Source organism: Odocoileus virginianus, chromosome 16 (genome assembly GCF_023699985.2).
Source record: "Odocoileus virginianus isolate 20LAN1187 ecotype Illinois chromosome 16, Ovbor_1.2, whole genome shotgun sequence".
Taxonomy (NCBI): Eukaryota; Metazoa; Chordata; class Mammalia; order Artiodactyla; family Cervidae; genus Odocoileus; species Odocoileus virginianus.
In genome coordinates this window covers 60,189,944-60,207,701 of record NC_069689.1, presented here as the reverse complement: position 1 = coordinate 60,207,701, position 17,758 = coordinate 60,189,944, and the positions used below count along the sequence as shown (strand labels likewise).

At 56.7% G+C, this 17,758-nt stretch overlaps 3 protein-coding genes across 6 annotated transcripts in view; 1 reads left to right on the top strand and 2 right to left on the bottom strand.

Moving 5' to 3' along the window:
- HDDC3 (HD domain containing 3) overlaps positions 1-300 on the top strand; it is an 11,622-nt gene extending 11,322 nt beyond the window's left edge. The window contains exon 4 of the mRNA XM_020905802.2: positions 80-300. Within this exon, the coding sequence (XP_020761461.1) occupies positions 80-202 (123 nt within the window). The 3' untranslated portion in view covers positions 203-300. The remainder of the gene's footprint in view (positions 1-79) is intronic.
- Positions 1-17,706, bottom strand: part of MAN2A2 (mannosidase alpha class 2A member 2) — a 22,829-nt gene extending 5,123 nt beyond the window's left edge. The window contains exons 1-24 of one of the 4 annotated variants that reach the window (XM_070478322.1): positions 17,605-17,706; positions 16,600-16,808; positions 15,255-15,505; positions 14,458-14,715; positions 14,239-14,383; positions 12,092-12,263; positions 11,526-11,653; positions 11,138-11,311; positions 10,608-10,794; positions 8,194-8,371; positions 7,690-7,892; positions 7,317-7,499; positions 7,039-7,153; positions 6,742-6,809; positions 6,425-6,590; positions 5,697-5,933; positions 5,347-5,469; positions 4,939-5,053; positions 4,587-4,720; positions 4,275-4,416; positions 2,657-2,790; positions 2,276-2,350; positions 621-815; positions 297-407 (exon numbers count right to left, since the gene is read on the bottom strand). In XM_070478322.1, coding sequence (XP_070334423.1) covers positions 297-407; positions 621-815; positions 2,276-2,350; positions 2,657-2,790; positions 4,275-4,416; positions 4,587-4,720; positions 4,939-5,053; positions 5,347-5,469; positions 5,697-5,933; positions 6,425-6,590; positions 6,742-6,809; positions 7,039-7,153; positions 7,317-7,499; positions 7,690-7,892; positions 8,194-8,371; positions 10,608-10,794; positions 11,138-11,311; positions 11,526-11,653; positions 12,092-12,263; positions 14,239-14,383; positions 14,458-14,715; positions 15,255-15,386 — 3,375 coding nt within the window. In that variant the 5' untranslated portion in view covers positions 15,387-15,505; positions 16,600-16,808; positions 17,605-17,706. Of the gene's footprint in view, positions 1-296; positions 408-620; positions 816-2,275; positions 2,351-2,656; positions 2,791-4,274; positions 4,417-4,586; positions 4,721-4,938; positions 5,054-5,346; positions 5,470-5,696; positions 5,934-6,424; positions 6,591-6,741; positions 6,810-7,038; positions 7,154-7,316; positions 7,500-7,689; positions 7,893-8,193; positions 8,372-10,607; positions 10,795-11,137; positions 11,312-11,525; positions 11,654-12,091; positions 12,264-14,238; positions 14,384-14,457; positions 14,716-15,254; positions 15,506-16,599; positions 16,809-17,031; positions 17,467-17,604 lie in introns of those variants that run through there. The other 3 variants (XM_070478321.1, XM_020905796.2, XM_070478323.1) reach the window with 3 other exon arrangements.
- On the bottom strand, positions 17,108-17,758 carry LOC139038643 (uncharacterized). The gene is made up of 2 exons (XM_070477531.1): positions 17,645-17,758; positions 17,108-17,590 (listed from the first exon to the last, which is right to left on the bottom strand). The coding sequence occupies exons 1-2, from the start codon at positions 17,756-17,758 to the stop codon at positions 17,108-17,110; spliced, it is 597 nt and encodes a 198-aa protein (XP_070333632.1).

Here is a 17,758-nt window from a genome sequence, read left to right as displayed (position 1 = left end):
TCTTTGCTGGCTTAAACAATGACTAGAGTATGATGGCTTTTGGTTTTTAACTCCTGGTGTTTCTGTTTGTTTAACGCAGGTTCATACACGTGGAACCAAAGTTCTCTACCTGGACGCCTCGTCTGGAACCGGCCCCTGCCAGGCCTCAGAGGCTTTGAAAACACATCACCAGCTTCTTCCCCTTCTCTCCATGAAGTCCTAGAGTAACCCTGCCCACCTCCCCACTGGCTGCCTGCTGTTCCTGGTGCTCTGTTTCCCTGCCCTCTGCTCCCTTCCCACACTGGGGCCCTGCTCACCTTGCCTTGGCTTGTGGTGCAGTTGAAACCCAAGTTCTTGGCCTCAAGGCCACAGTCAAAACCCTTGCGGTGTAAGAGAAGCGCGGTTTCTGCCGAGGGCAAGCCATCCTCCTGGTGACAGACACACAGGGCAGCGCATGTGTGTGTGTGTGCATGTGTGTGTGTGTGTGTATGCGTGTGTGGGTGTGGGGGCCGGGTGGGGTCTCTGCAGGGCTCACAGGTGGGGCAGCACCTCTGCCAGGAAGGCAGGGTTGGATGGAGAGGAGTCTGGGTGAGGAGAGGCAAGGTCCGCTCAGGAGATCCAGCGCTGAACCGGACACTCACCTCGGCCTGGAGTGTCCGCAGGTTGAGCAGGTGGAAGTCACAGGGCAGTGAGGAGGCCAGAGGGTGAAAAGAGCGCAGAGCGGGGCCGGGGGCCTGCCTCCTGGCCACGGGCAGGGCGAGCACAGGGGTGTTCAGGTACATGGACGTCATGTGGCTGAGGAGGGACGGGTAGCTTGCAGAGGGGCCTTCGCGGACCTGCAAGACGGGCCGAGGTCTGGCTGAGGATGCGGCACCAGGGGAGCGGGAGGACGAAGCTCAGCCTGTCGGCTCCTGTGCAGAGAGCGTCCCTGACGTGTCCGGGTACAAGGGGTGCCTGACTCCAGAACCCTTCAAGTGCAGTCGCTTCCTGCCTCACACAGCTTAGGACGGGTGACCTCACTAGGCCACCACACCTCTAACTCTGGGGGCTTTTTGCTTCCTCATGCTCCCGTCAGCAATGTCTCCTACCACGTAGACTCTCAGAGTAGGGAGGAGAAGGGAAGACAGACAGACGGATGCTTCACCACGGAGGCTGGGCCTCTGACGGAGAAAGCCTCTGGGGCAACCCCAGTTTCGAGCTCGACCCGCCCGGATGCTTGAGCCCAGCAGTCCGCACCCCTTGGTCAGCAGACGGGGATGTCACATTCACAGGCCTGAGCTCAGCTTTCCTCCGTGGTGGCTGCTCCTCCACATTCTAGAATTATGTTCTTAACGTCTTCTCCCTATTGTCCAAATCTCACCCTTCCCTCAGACACGATCTCCATTCCCCTTGGCAGGGTCCCCACATCCACCTCCAGTTTCTCCCTCCCAGGGCTCAGCTCAAGCCACCAACACTGCTTCCTGCTTGAACATCCTTGCAGCAGTCACCCCTGAAGACCCACCCGGGTCCCCTGTGTGGGACTGATATGCCTAGAGCAGAGTCCTAACACAGCATTCCTTCAGCTCAGGTGCCTCACTGGCCTGCAGGAGGAAGTCCAAAGTCTTCGCTAGGCACTCCAGGCCCGTTTTGTCTGTCCCAAACCACCCTCCATGGCAGCCCACACTGGCCATGAGAACTTTCTGCAATCGTGGAAATACACTACATCTGCACTAGGACAGCACCTACCAACTATCTGTGGCCACTGAGCCACTTGGAATATGACTAGTTTGAATGAAGAACTGAACCCGTTATTATATTTAGTTTTAAATACATTTAAATGGCCACACATGGCTAGTGGCTGTCACACCAGATAGGTGGCTCTGGTCCAAATGAGTGAATTCACAGCCCTTCACATTCTTTCTTGCCTCCTACCCTGTGCCTTGGTTCAAATGTGTAGGGCAGACCCCCGCTCATCAAAGACGCTCATGGATGACACCTCCTCCAGAAAGCTGTCCTGGATTCCACTATGTTCTCTCATTCCTCAGGACCCATGGACATACCCATTTTCTACTTTTAATTTGCATACACAGCTCATCCCCCACCCCTACTCACGAGTCAATTCCTAGAGCACAGAGTCAGCATCGTATGCATTTGCCGCCCTCTCAGCCCTCACAGCACAGCGAGAACCCAGCAGCTATTTGACGAGTGAGTGACCAAGCCCCAGACGGGGGATCGGGCAGCAGGCTCTGCCACCAGGGACTCCAACTCCAGCTACACATCACTAAGGCTAGTTTGACACCCCGTCACTGGCCCTTACCTCTCGGTTCCTGTTCCTGCTGCTGTGAAAGATCAAGCCCCTAAACATGGCTGCCAGTTTGGAGAAAAAGCCAGGCTGGTGGGGGCAAAGAAAGCTGTGAGATGATTGGGGCAGCAGCAGAGAGGGGAAGAGGACACAGGGCGGGTGGGGAGGTGAGGGATGAGCATGAGAAGGCAGACAACAGCGAGCTGTGGAGAGGGAGGCGCCAGGCTGCGTGAGATGGAGCAGCAGAGCGTCAGACTCACTTCCCGCCACCCCGGGATCAGGCCCTACTCTGGCTACACCTGCCCGCCTCGAGGAGGCTCCCAGGCCGGGGCTGGAACCCAGGGTCACCCGTGGGCCTAGCCTGACCTGGCTCCCAGGGGGAGGCCCAGAACTCACCTCCCTGCCTAGGGTTCGCCGTTCCAACAGGAGGCGGAAGTGGTTGCAGGTTCTCTTGTTGTCCTTGAGCCCCTGGCCGAGGCCCCGGTTGTCGTCCTGCATCAGTCTCCGGTCCAAGATCACCTCTAGCTGGCCTGGGGGAGTTCACTGTGAGCCCCTGGCCTGCCTCCCTCAGCCCCAAACAGATGCTAGCCTCTGGAAGCAGCCCACCGAAGGCCCGAGGGGAAAGCCCAGCTGGAAGGCGAGTCACTCAGGGAACAAAGCAGCCAAGAAACGGGGCGATGGAAGGGGCCGAGGGAAGGGCTGTGACCTGGAGGCTCGCTGCCCATGTGTGTTCTGTGGCTCGGGAGCAGGGCAAGTCTGGGTGCCCAGGCAGGGACCCATCTCTGGGCTGCCTACATGCAACAAAGCAAGCAGCAACCACAAAACCCTGTCAACCGCCACGGGGAGCTGCTGCAGAGGCCCTGACCCAGGCCAGGCTCCGTCAGGCTGGGCAGATTTTGCCGTGAGCAGAACAGATGCCTCCTGCCGTGGTTCTATGCAGGACAGACGCCAACTCCGCCCACCACATCCGTCAAAAGGAGGCAGGGAGAGGACAGTCCCACAGCAGGTGACCACCTCTCCTTGCCTTTAAAAATATGCCTGGGGGAGAGGCTCAAGGCGTACATAGGTTGGAACGAGGATTTTTTTCCAGCACCTTTTTTTTCAAGACTCTCTTGAAGGAAGCCCATTCAGAGAGCTCTACCCACCCTCCCGCATCCCCTGCCCAGATCCTGATTTCTGTACCTCCCTGGTTTTTACCCTGAGCAACCACAGAAAGACACCCCCAATCCTAAAACGGACCCCTTGCATGTAAAACTGCCACTGTGAGCGCACTGTTTTCCGAAAGGGCAGGCGGACCGAGGTGGGACACTCGGCTGAGTGAGGAGCCTTACAGCTGGGTGACCGTGGGCAAAGGGGCAGCAGAGGCACAGGCCTTCCAGCAGGGTGGTCAGGCCCCCACTGTGCTCGTGGCTGGCCCCGCGGAGCCTGGATCGGGCACCCTTGGCTCAGCCCTGCGCCAGCCCAAAGATGGACTGCCTGACAGCCTCGGAAGGCAGCAAGTGCCAACTGTTCACTGTACCCCGAGGACACAGGAGCCACCTGGGCTGGCCCCGCGTGGCCGGCTCCCGGTCAGTCCTCTCAGGTCCTCCTTTTGATTCTCAAGACCATCCTTCTCTGTCTTTTTGGTCATTGTCTTTTAATGACGGAAGGCAGGAAGTATTTTTCTCTTTTGCTGGATAATTCATCCTAACCCCAAGACACTGTTCAGCCTGTCCCTACCCTGTCCCTCCCAGGAGAAGGCGCACACCCACCTCAGCTGCCGATCCCCCTCAATGCCCGCTGCTTCTGGAGGGGATCCAACAGGCCGCCCCCTCCCGTCACTCCCACAGCTGCCGGCACTAGGAAGAGGGGGCGACAGCGGGTGGCAGCCTTCCTGTCATCTCCCACTGGGCCTGTGGCCGACAGAGAGGGAGAGGCCCACGAGGGGACAGGCCTCAGGGGCAGGGATGGGCTTCTCAAGCTTGCCCTCTACACCTCCCCCACCACACACACACAGCGCCTGCTCCCCACTCACCATCATGGAGGCTGGAGACGCCCAGGGCCTGGGCCGTGTGCAGCGTGAGGCGGTTCCGAGCGTCCTGGAGGTAGGCCATGACGGGCATGGGGTAGAAGTTGGCCTGCAGGGGCAGCTTTTTCAGATACCGTCGGGGCTGCACCTGTGGGCAAGGCCAGGCGATCAGGGGCATCCCGGCCCCCTTTGGGCCCCATCAGCCTCCGATTCCTCCTCTTACAGAGCAGATCACCGGCCAGGCCTGTGATGCAGGCAGTAAACACTGTCAAGCCCTGTGCTCCACGGGGTCTCTGGGCCCCGGGCCTGAGGCATCACCTGAAAGCCATTGAGGTCCGTGAAGAAGGCGCCCTGGCTGTCGATGTCCGTGCGAATGCGCAGGGCCAGCTCCTTATTAACGTAGTCCCGGATGTCCACCAAGGACGACACATCCAGGGACAGCCCCTCCACCCCTGGGTGCAGGACAGAGAGAGAGGCTGAGTGGAGGGAGCCACAGCCAGAGAGGGTGCCCCAGGGGAGTCCCAGCACTTCCGGCCAAGCTCTACCCCACGAAGGCTACACAACATGCTTTCTGGGGACAGACGTGTGAACAGACACAGACAGCAGGCAGGAGCAAGAGAGCACCACAGCCCACACCCTCCTCCCCGTGCTCCCCACCTGCAGTGCTCACCTGGCAGGTTGTACAGCCGGACCACTTGGTGAACGTGCTCGTAGCAGGCAACCACCTCTGAGAAGAAAGGGCCTTCAGTGACGCGCAGCACGGGTGGGTCCCTGGGGACGTAGGGCTGGGGAAAGAGCAGGGGGCAGTTGAATCCACGGCACGTGAGCAAAACAGGGAGGAGCCGGCCGCCGTCAAGCAGCGGGACTTGCTGCCAGCAGGCTCTGGGCTGAGACCCCGGCCAAGCTGGGCCCAGGCCCCAGGTGGCGCTCCTTGAGCCCTCGCCCCCGACGGAGGCAGTGGGTGAGGCGCCCTGGCAGGCAGGGGATGCCCTGGAGAAAGGCCTGCGCCCCTCCTCATGCCCGCCGCTCGTGAATCCTCCCAGGGCCCCCTGGGGTTTGTGGGGTATCCTCAGGGTACCTTGGCCTCGCCGTCAGGCAGGAAGAGGTAGGCGCCACTCTTGTCTTTGGATGAGCGGGTCCCATAGACGAGGAACTCCATGTCCACCCTCTGTTCCTGCTCCTCATCCACCCTTTGGACACTCTGCCAAGAAACACAGCCCTGACCCCTGGCCCCACACCAGCACATCAGGCCTGCCCCCTGGGAGGGCACGGACGAACTTCCCCAAGGAGCCCAGCCCTGCTTCCCTATGCTGTCGGCTCGGGGCCGACACGGCCCACTCCCAGGTCCACTGCCAGTCTGGTGGCAGCGCTCACGGGCCAGAGGCAGCTCGCGTGACCCGCTCCAGCTCCCAGCCCCTGGCCCTTTACCTTGAGGAGCCCGGTAAGGCCTGAGAACCAGACCTGCATGTAGCGGTTGCTGAGGGCGAAGTCACTGGTGCCCGAGTCAATGACCCGGAGAGGGAACGCCTCATTCCTGTTGACTGACAGCGGCCGCCCGTGTAGGTAGATGCGCACGGAAGAGGGCAGCGTGCGGGGCCCATCCAGGCCCTGCTGCAGCTGCAGGATGCCAAGACCCAGCGCTGGCAGGCGGACAGGCAGAGACACCTGCAGGCACGGGAGGGGTGCGGGCCTTGGACACGGGCCCGGGGTTCTGGCCCAAGAGCCCGAGCAAAGCCTGCACCCACTGGCGGGGGGCGCCTGTCACCTCTGAAAGGGCAGGTGAGGCGACTTGCCCCTCATCAAGACTTTCATGAGTCTCCAATGATACTCAAAAAACCATGAAAAGGTAACCACACATAAGATTTCAAGAAAAATCTGCTGAATTAATGAATAATGGAACGACGTAGCTGCCATCCTTCCTACTGTCACACTACAACAAACTTCACCTTCCTTTCAAGGACAGACTCAAACCCCAGGAGTGACTAAACTCCGGGTAACCCCTCTCCTCAAAACGCCAGTTCCCAACACGGGGAGTAAGAAGGCTACGAGCAGGAGGTTGGGAAGCCAGTGTCGAGAGACAGCCTGAGGCCCCAGGGAGAGGCCAAGGATCAGCACAGAGGACTGTGGCGGGGCCCCACTTGCCGAGCCCCCCTCACCTGATAGACGTCAGGGACCATGTCGGTGGCAGAGCTCCAGTGTGCGCTGAGCTGCACGGCCAGGGGCTGACCCTCCTCTGAAAGCACGCGCACCCGGGGTGAGCTCACCAGCAGGGACACCACGCTGAGCCGCTCCTGTTCCAGTGGGTTGAACAGTACCACGTACCTGTGAGGAGAAGGCAGGCTCACCCAGGAGGCCCCTGCTCTGGGGGAATGGGAGCAGGGAACATGGCCAGGCCAGCAGTCTCTTAGAGGTGTGGCGGCAGCTGGGAAGGGTGGAGAGCCAGGGAGGGGCTTTGCCTTCCTGCCCGGCTCACCTGGGTGAGGATTCCAGCTGGATCACTGTGCGCTCTGGAAGGGCGTCGTGATTTAAGCGGGTGTCATCCTGGAATTAAGTCAGGGGGAGGGAAGAACCATCATATGGCTCAGCCTGACTCATAGACTTGCCTCCCCAGACCCCAACCTGTCCTGATGGGGACCAGCAGCTGTGCTGGGCAGGGATCTTTCACCCCAGGATGGGGAGGGAAAAGAAGAGCAAGGCCCTTGCACCACAGCTCTCGGCCCAGGCCCGCACACCAGAGGTCCCCTCGGGCAGACACAGGAGCGGGGCTCACCATCTGCAGGAAGGGCACCTCTGGGTCAAAGTGGTAGGTCTTCTTGTCCCCCAGAACCAGGTAGTGAGCTGCATTAATGATGACCTGCTTCAGGCTGACAAGGGAGCGCAGAAGCCTGGGAGGGCAGGCAGGAGAGGGATCAGGGGAGAGGTGACCACCGAGAGACTGTCCACCCACCTGCAGGGCGAGCCCCCAGCCGGTCAGCCCACCGACCACTCGGTGCATCCTCATATTGGGGACGGTGGGCAGCAGCATGGAGAAGAGGAGAGGGCTCCCACCTGACCCCATAGTCCACCACAACGGCCTCCTTGGCGGTGCCCGTGATGGCGTCGTGGTGCTGGAAGAGCCCCAGCGTGCGCCGTGCATCCGTCAGAAGGGCGAAGTTCGAGAGCGGGAACTGGCTGGCCAGTCCAGTGCGGCGGGTGTGAGCCACAGCCAGGCTGTACAGAATCTCTGCACCCCTGCCCAGATAGACAAGTCGGCCTCCTGCCACACAGCTCCGCTGGGCCCACCCTCGCTCTGCAAGCCCCATGCCTCTCCCTTCCTCTCCTTCTCTGTGTCATGGTCGCCATGCCCTTCGCGTCCCCGCTCAGCCAATCCAGCCCCTCCTTGAACCCATCTCCCTCCAGCCTGGCAGCAGGGCCGTCTCACCGCAGGTGCGCTTCCAGGACGCGGTCCAGGTTCTTGTAGAAAGGCCGTGAGGTGTAATAGCCTGTCCAATAGTGGTCCTCCCGGTCGGCGTAGGAGAAGAAATCCCCGCTCAGCACAGGGAAACCTGGAGGCCGGGCCCCCGGCTCCACCCCTGTCCTCTTGTAGAGAGCGTCAAAATAGTCGGAGAGGGTGCCAAACTGGGCCTGTGGGGACCCCAAAACCCCCTTCCATCAGCTCCAGAGTCTTCTGGGAATTCTGGCTCCCCCCCCACAGCTGGGGGTGAGGGGGAGCAATCTGGTCTATGCAGAGGGTAGTCCCTGTGTAGCCTGGACCTCACAGAAGCTGGGGAGCCTGGGAAAGAATTGTGACAAAGAAGGAAAAACACACCCAAGAACTGTGAATGCACCCCTGCTCTGGAGTGGTATGGGGGAGCAGCAGACCTCACAGGAGCGGCTGGGCTGCAGCCCCGCCGAGGCCCCCTCCCAGCTCAGTGTCCCCTCACACCTGCACGTGGAGGTCAGGCTTGCTGTTGAGGAAGTCGAAGAGCCGCTGGTAGTTGAAGAACTGGGCGTCCCACTCCTGGGGCTTGTCATAGCGGAAATCATCGCCCAGCGGCACCAGGAGCACGTTGCTCCGGAAGAGCCGGGACTTCTTCCTGTACTGGTCCAGGAGCAGGCCTGCCCTGCGGGTGGGGAGGGGAACCGGCTCACACGGAGCCTTATCACCGGATCCTGAGGGGAGCCAGCCTGAGAGGCGCCCCCTCATATACCCCTGTCACGGACTCACTCGGCTGGTGGGTAGGAAACCCAGCTCCAGGGAGCCCGGGCTTCTCTGGGCAACTAGAGAGTTCTTCCTGAGGCACGGCTTCAGTTCCCTGGCCCCAGTTCTGCCCTGCACGCCACACAGAACAAATAAGTCCTCCATGCCCACGTCAGTCCCTCAGACAATCAAGATGTGCAAGCATGCCCTGGGCTTCCTCATCAGGCTCTGCAATCCCCGCTCTTCCATACCCACTCTTCCGTCTCTCTGGTTCCTACAGAGCAGCTGGGAACCCACTCACCGGCAGGTCTCTGAGGAGCCCATCAGCCACATCCCGGAGTGCAGGGCCCAGCACTGACTGTGCAAGTCCAGGGGAAGGCAGGCCACACTCCCGGCATGGCCAGAGTGGCCGTGTGTTCACACAGGCCTGTTTGGCAGCCCCTACTCTCACCCCACAGTGCTGAGGTTAGGGATCATGTTTTCTGTGCATGCGGCCCAGCAAGACCTTTTCTCATCCTGAACTTTCTTATCCTGTTTACGGATGCTAAGGATTGAACCTTACTGTTATATCTAATACGAATAAAAGTCTTATCTGGTTGGATTCAGCCCACATTTCAACCTCTTGAGATCTTCTGGGATCCTGAGTCTGACACTCCAGCCAGAGTGTGATGTGGCACCGCCCCGGAGTGAAGAGCCCCGACTCGGGCTGGGTGACACCAATGCGAGTTGTGCATGCACTAGCTGTGCCACCTTGGGCAACTTACTGAAGCTCTCTGGGCCTCAGTTTCTATCAAATGAGGATGACATCAGTACCCACTATCACAGTATTGTGAGATTTAAAATGAACTGAACTAATATTTGTTAAACACTTAGAATAGTGCCTGGCACATAGTAGTAACTATATATAAATGTGTTATTTTCTTTTTCATCCCAATCACTAATATAATCAATAGAAAAACAGAGCCCTGTCGCATTAAAGCCTCTCTTTTTAGACAAGTCTGATAAGTGGCATGTTGTGTGTGTCACAGTTCAACCAGCCACTAATGTACTTGGTTCAGTTTGTTCTTTGCCATCTTGTTCTCAAGGAAGTGAAGTGAAGTGAAGTCGCTCAGTCATGTCCGACTCTGCGACCCCATGGACTGTAGCCCAGGCTCCTCTGTCCATGGAATTTTCCAGGCAAGAGTACTGGAGTGGGTTGCCATTTCCTTCTCCAGGGGATCTTCCTAACCCAGGGATCAAACCCGGGTCTCCTGCACTGCAGGCAGATGCTTTACCATCTAAGGACTCCTCAAATGCTACCTTCCCCTAATTTATCAGCCCTGTAAGCCTTTTAAAGGAGAAAATGAGACTATCTCCCATGACTTGCTCTGTAAACCTTGCCTGGCCTTAAATCACAGCTGTGGCTCCAAGAAAAAGTGTGCCTTAAAAGCCCAAGGTTTTTACCTGGAAGTAGCATTTAGATTTTTGGATTCTAGAAACAAAAGACTACTTTCTTTTGCTTTTGGTCACATGTTTCACCTCTTGGACGTCATGGAAACTGGAGTATTGCAACACAAAAACCAGTTCAACTTGTTACATTCTTAAAGCCAGTCCAGTTCTGGCTGAATCATTGTTTAGGTCTCTCTTAACCCACCTTTTCCTGAGGGAGCCATTTCAGCATTATCTTTAGGGATCCCCAAGGGTTTTCTCAAAGGGAATGGGTCTGTTTTCTGTGGGGCAGGACAGAATGTGCATCTGAATGAGATTCCAGGTGCACGGAGCCTGAGGATCCTGGCCGACTTCAAGCCAAGGCAGGAGGCCTGAGCTTAATGAAGGCACAGCAGGCTGAAGGTTGGAAGGCGCTGCACTAATTTGAGAATCATTTGCCTCGGAGGCAGTCCACTGGCTCCAACATTAGTTTATAAGGACACTGGAAAACACACTCATTTGGGAAAATAAAGCCCTTCTGGAAAAGGTGGTTCCTTACAGCCACTCTGGTTTTTCAGGAAAACGCACTAAAAGAATTGTCACTGAAAGTGCTATGGGCCTGAACTCACCAGCCGACCCTGCCCCCATCTGATGAACGTGGAACCTGAAGCCCCGCCTTGCAGCAGAGCCCAGACGTGTTTGCAGAGGGGGAACGGCGCCACCACACCCAGTCCAGGGCTGCCAGCAAGTACCTCTCGGCCACATTGGCCTCCGTGATAGCCCGGGGCGGCACCTTCCATGGGCAGCTGATACGCCCACCAGGCAAGCGCTTGAAATCGAACTGGCAGCAGATTTTGGGATCCGGGCCACACGTATGGGGGACATCGTAGCTGTAGAAAGGCATCATGTGGCAGAAGATGTCTGTGCTGGCGTCTGAGTCTACAGAAGACATGCCAAAGAGTCAGGTCCTGGAGCTGGGCTCAGGGAAGCTGGCGGGGGAGGTAACTACTCCAGCTAAAGGCGGGAACTACACTCAAGGCTACGAGAACATGGTGGCCAGGGTCAGGATCAGGGAGGGCAGGGGAGCCCATGGCTCCTCCAGGGGACAGACAGGCTCCGCAGTGTCCAGGGATATCAATGCGATCCCCTACCTAACCTAAAGGCTAGCGCTTCTGATGGTCTACACCAATGCTCTGAAGGACTGGTGGGTCTTATTTCTGAAACCCCTGCCTTCCCCCGAGAGAACTACCGCTGCGACCCCCTCCACCCTACCTGGCCTTACCCCAGGTCTGCCTCCACATGAACTCCAGGCTGTGGCTGGCAGCGAAGTGCTTCTTGATGGCATAGTGCACCCTCTGAATCAGCATGCTGGTCAGGTTGGCACGGCGCAGCAGGTAAGGCATGGTGGGGCTGTACCCAAAGGGGTCCACCGCCCAGCCTGAGCGCGGGGTTGCACCTGGGCAAGGGCACAGAAGTCAGAGGCATGAACGCCCCAGGGCCTGGCCACCAGGTCCTTGGCCCCACAGCCCCTCCTGCCATCACCCTGCAACCATGCTGGTGCAATCAGCCTTGAAAGGAAGCATCCCCTGCCCACCCCAGGCCTTAGAGCCCCACTGCTGTCCTCTGGCCCAGTGATAGGGGCAGACTCCGGCTCCTGAGCCTGGACTCACCCAGGTTCTTCTCCAGCCACTGGTGGCCCTCGATGAGCTGGTCAATCAATGCAAAATAGTGGGAGTTGGCCTCATCCGGCATTACCCAGCCTCCTGTTGCAATCTCCAGCTGCCCGTTTCCCACCAGCCTGGAGTTAAGGGTGCACACTCAGCATGGGGTAGAGACCCTCTGCCCAGTCCTGCCAACCAGAGGAGGGGACCTGTGTGCACTGGCCTCACTGAGCCAGTTGACCTGAACCCAGGACCAACCACGGGAATAGACACACGCCCTCCTTTCCCCCAGCCAACCTCCAGCTGCACTGGCTCTGTTCCTCCCTGGACTTGGTCTGCACTTCCAGGGCCAGGCCCTACATTTTCTCTTCCCTGGGCTCACACTACTGTGATTTTTCCTAATACGAGTGACCCTCAAATCCGTTCCTGCCTCCTCGTCCAGGGTCCCGTTACCATCACACCCCATCTCTGCTCTGTCTCCTCCTGCCTCTCCCTGGCACCCACAGCTCCAGGAAAGGACTTCACACCCATCCGAGGACCCGGAGGGCCCTCCCGCCTCCCCAGTGGGCACTGGCCTTCGGACTGCTGCTCTCTTTTGGGCACTGATGTTGTCCCACCACTTGGCGAAGAAGGAGACTTCTGCCCAGATGAAGCGCCGCCGGGGGTCCTCCTGCAGCTTGGACACCATGTTGTTGAGGATGTGTTGGGTCTGTTCTGTGTAGTACTTGTCAAAGGTCTTGAGCCAGCCTGGGGGAGCCAACAAAGGGTCCCCTGAGGATGCCACCATCTTCTCCAACTGTCCCTCCCTTACCTTTGCCACCAGAAAGTCCACCCAAGCCAAAGCAATCTTGAGAAAGAAAAATGGGACTGGAGCAATCAAGTTCCCTGACTTCAGACTACACTATAAAGCTACAGTAATCAAAACAGTATGGTATGAGCACAAAACCAGAAGTCAACAGAGTAGCATAGAAAGCCCACAGATAAACCCACACACCTATGGTCACCTAACCTATGACAAATGGGGCAATGGAGACTAGACAGTCTCTTCAGTAAGTGGTGCTGGGAAAAGTGGACAGCTACATGTAAAAGAATGAAATCAGAACATTACCTAACACCATACACAAAATAAACTCAAAATGGATTAAAGACCTAAACCTAAGACCAGATACTATATACAGCTTTTAGAGAAAAATGTAGGCAGAACTCTCTGACATAAATCACACCTTTTTTGATCCATCTCTTAGAGTAATGAAAATAAAAACAAAAATAAGCAAATGGGGCCTAATTAAACTTAAAGGGTTTTGCACAGTAAACTATACACAAAACAAAAAGACAACCAACAGAAGAAAATATTTGCAAATGAATCAACCAACAAGGGATTAATCTCCAAAATAAACAACTCATGCAGCTCAGTATCAAAAAAATAAACAACCTGATTAAAAAAAGGGGCAGAAAATCTAAATAGACATTTCTCCAAAGATATACAGACAGCAGCCAAAAAGCATGTGAAAAAGTACTCAACACTGTTAACTAGTAAAGAAATGCAAATAAAAACTACAATGAAGTTATCACCTCACACCAGTCAGAATTCCCATCATCAAAAAGTCTACAAATGCTAGATAGGGTGTGGAGAAAAGGGAGCCCTTCTACACTGTTGGGAATATAAACTCATACAACCATTATGGAGAGCAGCATGGAAGTTCCTTAAAAAAAACTAAATGTAGAACTATTGTATGATTCAGCAATCCCACTCCTGGGCATATGCTTGGAGAAAACCAGAATTCGAAAAGACACACACACCCCAATGTTCACTGCAGCACGATTTACATTAACCAAGACATGGAAGCAACCTAAATGTCCGTCGACAGAGGACTGCATAAAGAGGATGTGGTGTATACATACAGTGGAATATTAGTCATAAAAAAGAATGAAAGAAATACCATTTACAGCAACTTGGATGGACCTAGAGACTGTCATACTGAGTGATGTTAAGTCAGACTGAGAAAAACAAATATCATATGATACTGCTTACATATGGAATCTAAAAAGATGGTACAAATGAATTTATTTCAAAAACAGAAAACAGACCCACACACATATAAAACAAACTTATGGTTACCAGGAGAAAGAGGGGAGAGGAATAAATTGACATAAACACACTACTATATATATAAAATAGATAGCTAATAAGGACCTACTGTATAGCATAGGGAACTCAATACTCTGAAATGACCTATAAAAGAAAAGAATCTATGAAAGAGTATACATATGTATAAATGGTTCACTTTGCGGTACACCTGAAACTAACAGAACATTGTGAATCAAGTATATTCCAATTAAAAAAATAAACAGGGCTTCTCTGGTGTGTCAGTGGTAAAGAATCTGCCTGCCAATGCAGGAGAGATGGGTTCGATCTCTGGTCCAGGATGATCCCACATGCCTTGGGACAACTAAGCCCAGTACCACAGCTCCTGAGCCTGTGCCCTAGAGCCCGGGAGCAGCAACTACTGAGCCCGAATACTCTAGAGCCTCCTGTGCTCTGCAATGAGAGAAGTCACCACAATGAGAAGCCCTCACATCACAACTAGACAGTAGCCCACGCTTGCCACACCTAGAGAAAAGCTCACCTGGCAACAAAGACCCAGCGCAGCCACACAAACAAATTTAGCAAAAAAGAAAAAGCTCTCTGCTTGGTCCCGGGGTCTGCCGGGCACTCACGTACCCGGGTCATTGTGAGAGTGGGGGACCACGAACACCTGTAGGCTTTCGGTGTCCCAGTCGCGGGGGCTGTAAGAGATGTCGAAGCCTTGCTTCCACACGCCGCCATCCACGTTGTCAAACGGTAACTCCTCTGACACAGTCAGCATCTGCCAGGCAGGAGGAGAGCAGCTCAGAGCCCCGGCCACAGCCACCGGGGGTCCCTGCCGGCTCTGACTCTTACCTGCAGCTCTGGCTTCTGGCCGCGGCCCCCCAGAGCAAACTGGCAGTCTTGAGGGGAGATGGAGAAGAAGCTGGGCCGGGGCTCTGGTGGCACCACCCAGGAGCCGTTGGCCACATAGTAGGGCAGCAGGGCGGGCGGGCCCTCCACGTTGGCTGTCAGCTCCAGCACAGAGTCCTTGATGTGGCTGATGATCTCATGGTTCTCCTCCAAGAGCTGCTCCAGCTGTTCAATGCGGTTCTGCAGCACAGATATCTGACTCTGCCCCAAAAAAGCAGAAAGCAGTCACCCCCAGCTCCCTATGTCACAAGGAGGATCACTGGATGCGGCTCACTGCCTGAGGCCTGACTATGATCCTTCCTTCCCTAATCAAAGGCAGGACCAGGAGCCTAAAGGGCCAGAAGGTGAGGGGTGTGGTTCGAATCACTACTGAGGACTGCAGCCCACTTGGGCTGGGAGTATCCTCACTCTCTAGCTTATGGATGGCAAGGATTTCACCTCCCATGCCTATTCTCAACAATCATGTCGTCTACCTGGAGCACCGTGCTGACAAGGACTGCACCGGGGCTTAGTGGGAGGGAAAGCTGCAATCCACAAGCAATGTCTGCCAAGAATTCAGGCAGACAGAGCAGCAGTACCCAGTGCCATTTTTCCTCTCTCCTTTCTTTTTTGCCATCATTGCCTACAGCTTTCTAGAAAATCTGCCTGTTGACCTGGGCTGCCATGACTCTCTAGCTGGGGCAATAACCTGATCCTGGATAATTTATGCATGCAGAGGTTAGCAGCCAGGACTGACTCACCCGGGGGAAGTTCCCACCGTTCTGGTGTCGAGCAGGATCATGTTGTACTCGGTCCAACATGAGGTAGAGCGAGAAGACAGCCACGCAGAAGATTGCAGCCCCACACACTGTCACCTGCTTTTTCAGCTTCATACTGGCCTCCACACACACCTGGCTGGAGGGACATCAGATGTAGCTCCGGCAAGCAAAAATCCCTTGGTGGTCTTTCCACCAAATGCCTCAGTGAGTTCCTGCTCCTGAGGAACACCAATCTGCCTAAATCCAAAGAAACAAAAGCTTCTAGTGCTCCGTGATGACCTGGCAGGGCAGGATGGGGAGGCAGCTGGAGGGGAGGTTCAAGAGGGAGGTGACATGTGTATACTTATGGCTAACTCCTGTTGACTCACTGACTCAATGGACATGAGTTTGAGCAAACTCCCGGAAATAGTGAAGGACAGGGAAGCCTGATGTGCTGCAGCCCACAGGGTCGCAAAGAGTCAAACACAACTTAGAGACTGAACAATTCCTGTGATGGCAGAAATCAATAAGACTCTAAGGCAATTATCCTTCATTAAAAAAAATTTTTTTAATGTGGGAGATATACATTAAAAAGAGAAAAGAAAGCTTCTAAGCACAGACTCCTAACACTGGCTATGGACCCAACCTGGATTGTATTCTCCGGGCTGACACAGAAAGCACTAGTAAGACTAAGCACATTTGAGGCCAGTCCTGCCTGCTCATGGTAGCAGCTCTGTCCCCAGGGTGGATGTGACACTCTCTCCCACGTGGATGCCATTAAAAAGCAACAGGATCACAAAACTTTCCAGCTGTGACTCCTGAGCTAGCCATACAACTTCTCGTTATAACCAGCCGCCCATAGAGCTTGCCTACAAGAAAGACCCAGCCAGTGAAAGGAGGCGGGTGTCCAGGCTCCCTGGCCATGAGTCTCTAATTTCAGAGGAATAAACTGGCATCTATTTTGATTTAAAGGATACAGTCAAAGCTCCAAGAGACTAACAAGAAAGCCTTTCTCCCTGCCTGCTTGGATCAGACTGGTACTCACCGAAAACACTGCCTGGCACAGCTCCTCTCTTATTCAGGAATACAGAATGAATTTAAAAAAAAAAAAAAAAAACCCAACAAAGCAGCAGCAGCAGCCACGGCTTGTTTCTAACAGAAAGTCCTCCCCCTGTTCTAATTCCCACAGTGGGCAACTTTCAGCCTCTGCTTACAGAGCATTTAGGGGACCCCCCTCGGAAGCCCGCGGTGATGGATGTCGAAGATCCCCTGGGTAGGGAGAAGCTAGGCACAGCTGTGGGGCAACTTGAGAGCATCAGCGCCCTCCACCACCGCCCGCGGCCCGCACTTGCCTGCGGGGCTGAGAGAGACCTCTAGTCGCCAGGCGAGCGGGGGCGGGAGCGGCCGCTCCAGAGCCTTCCTCCAACCCTGGGGCTGAGACGCTCTGTCGCCTCGGCAGCGTTGTGCCCTACTTAGCACGATCTGATTCCGCTCAGGAGCCTCCGGGCAATATTTTTAGCCCTGGTAGGCTGGGTCCAGGCCACAGAAGGTGGAGAGCTGGGGAGAGAAAGTGGGATTACCGAGGGGGGCCGGCACCTGCCGCCGGGTCTTCGGCCACTGGCCGGCCCGCCCGCCTGCCGCCCGCAGCCCCCTCCCGGCGCTCCCAGCCCACGGCGCTCCGAGGCTCTGCCGGGCGCAGGACCGCAAGGGCCACTGTCCGGTGAGGAGGCCGGAACCACCTCCGACGCCGGAGCCACCTCCGACTCCGAAGCACCATTACCGTATGCGCTCCTGACGCCCACGGCCGACTTCGGCCGGGGCCGCCGCCGGAGCCCCGTCCGCGCCCGCCCAGCGTGTTAACGTCCGCGGCGGGCCTTCGCGCCGCCCTGGGCCCCGCCGGCCGCGCTGCGCGCCCTCACACCCCAGGGGCCAGCGGCCCGCGCGGAAGCAGCGACGCAGGCGAAGGCGGGCGTCTGCCCTCCGGTCGTTCCCAGAGGGGCCCGACCGCCCGGGCGCCGGGCTTCCCCTCTCACGGCCGCCGGGCCGAGCGCCGTGCGGGGCGGGGACAGCCTCGCCGCGCCCCCGCGCCGCCCCGGCCCCGCCTGCGCGCCCCGGCCCCGCCGCCGCCTGTGGTGCGCCCCGCCGAGCCCGGCCAGTCGGGCCACGCGCGGTCCTCGCTCGGCTCCCGCCGGCCGGCCCGGACGCTTCCGGTGCGGTCTACGCCGTGACCCCCGGCGCCGGCAGAGGGTCCGCAGTGCGCAGCCGCAGCCCGGACCCCAGCCTCGGCGCGCCGCGGAGCCGCGAGGACGGGCGCGTGACTTGATGTTTTCTGACTCTTCCTAGATGTCAGCACCTGAACTACCAGTAGCAGAAACAGTCCTCCTCCATTTCACCAATCGAAGGGTGGAGTGCGTTTTCCGGCCCCCTCTCAGCTCTGGTGTAGGTATCCTTCGCTTGATGCAATTACGCTCCTCGGACAAAGGAGTGCTGCCTCCTGGTGGTACCAT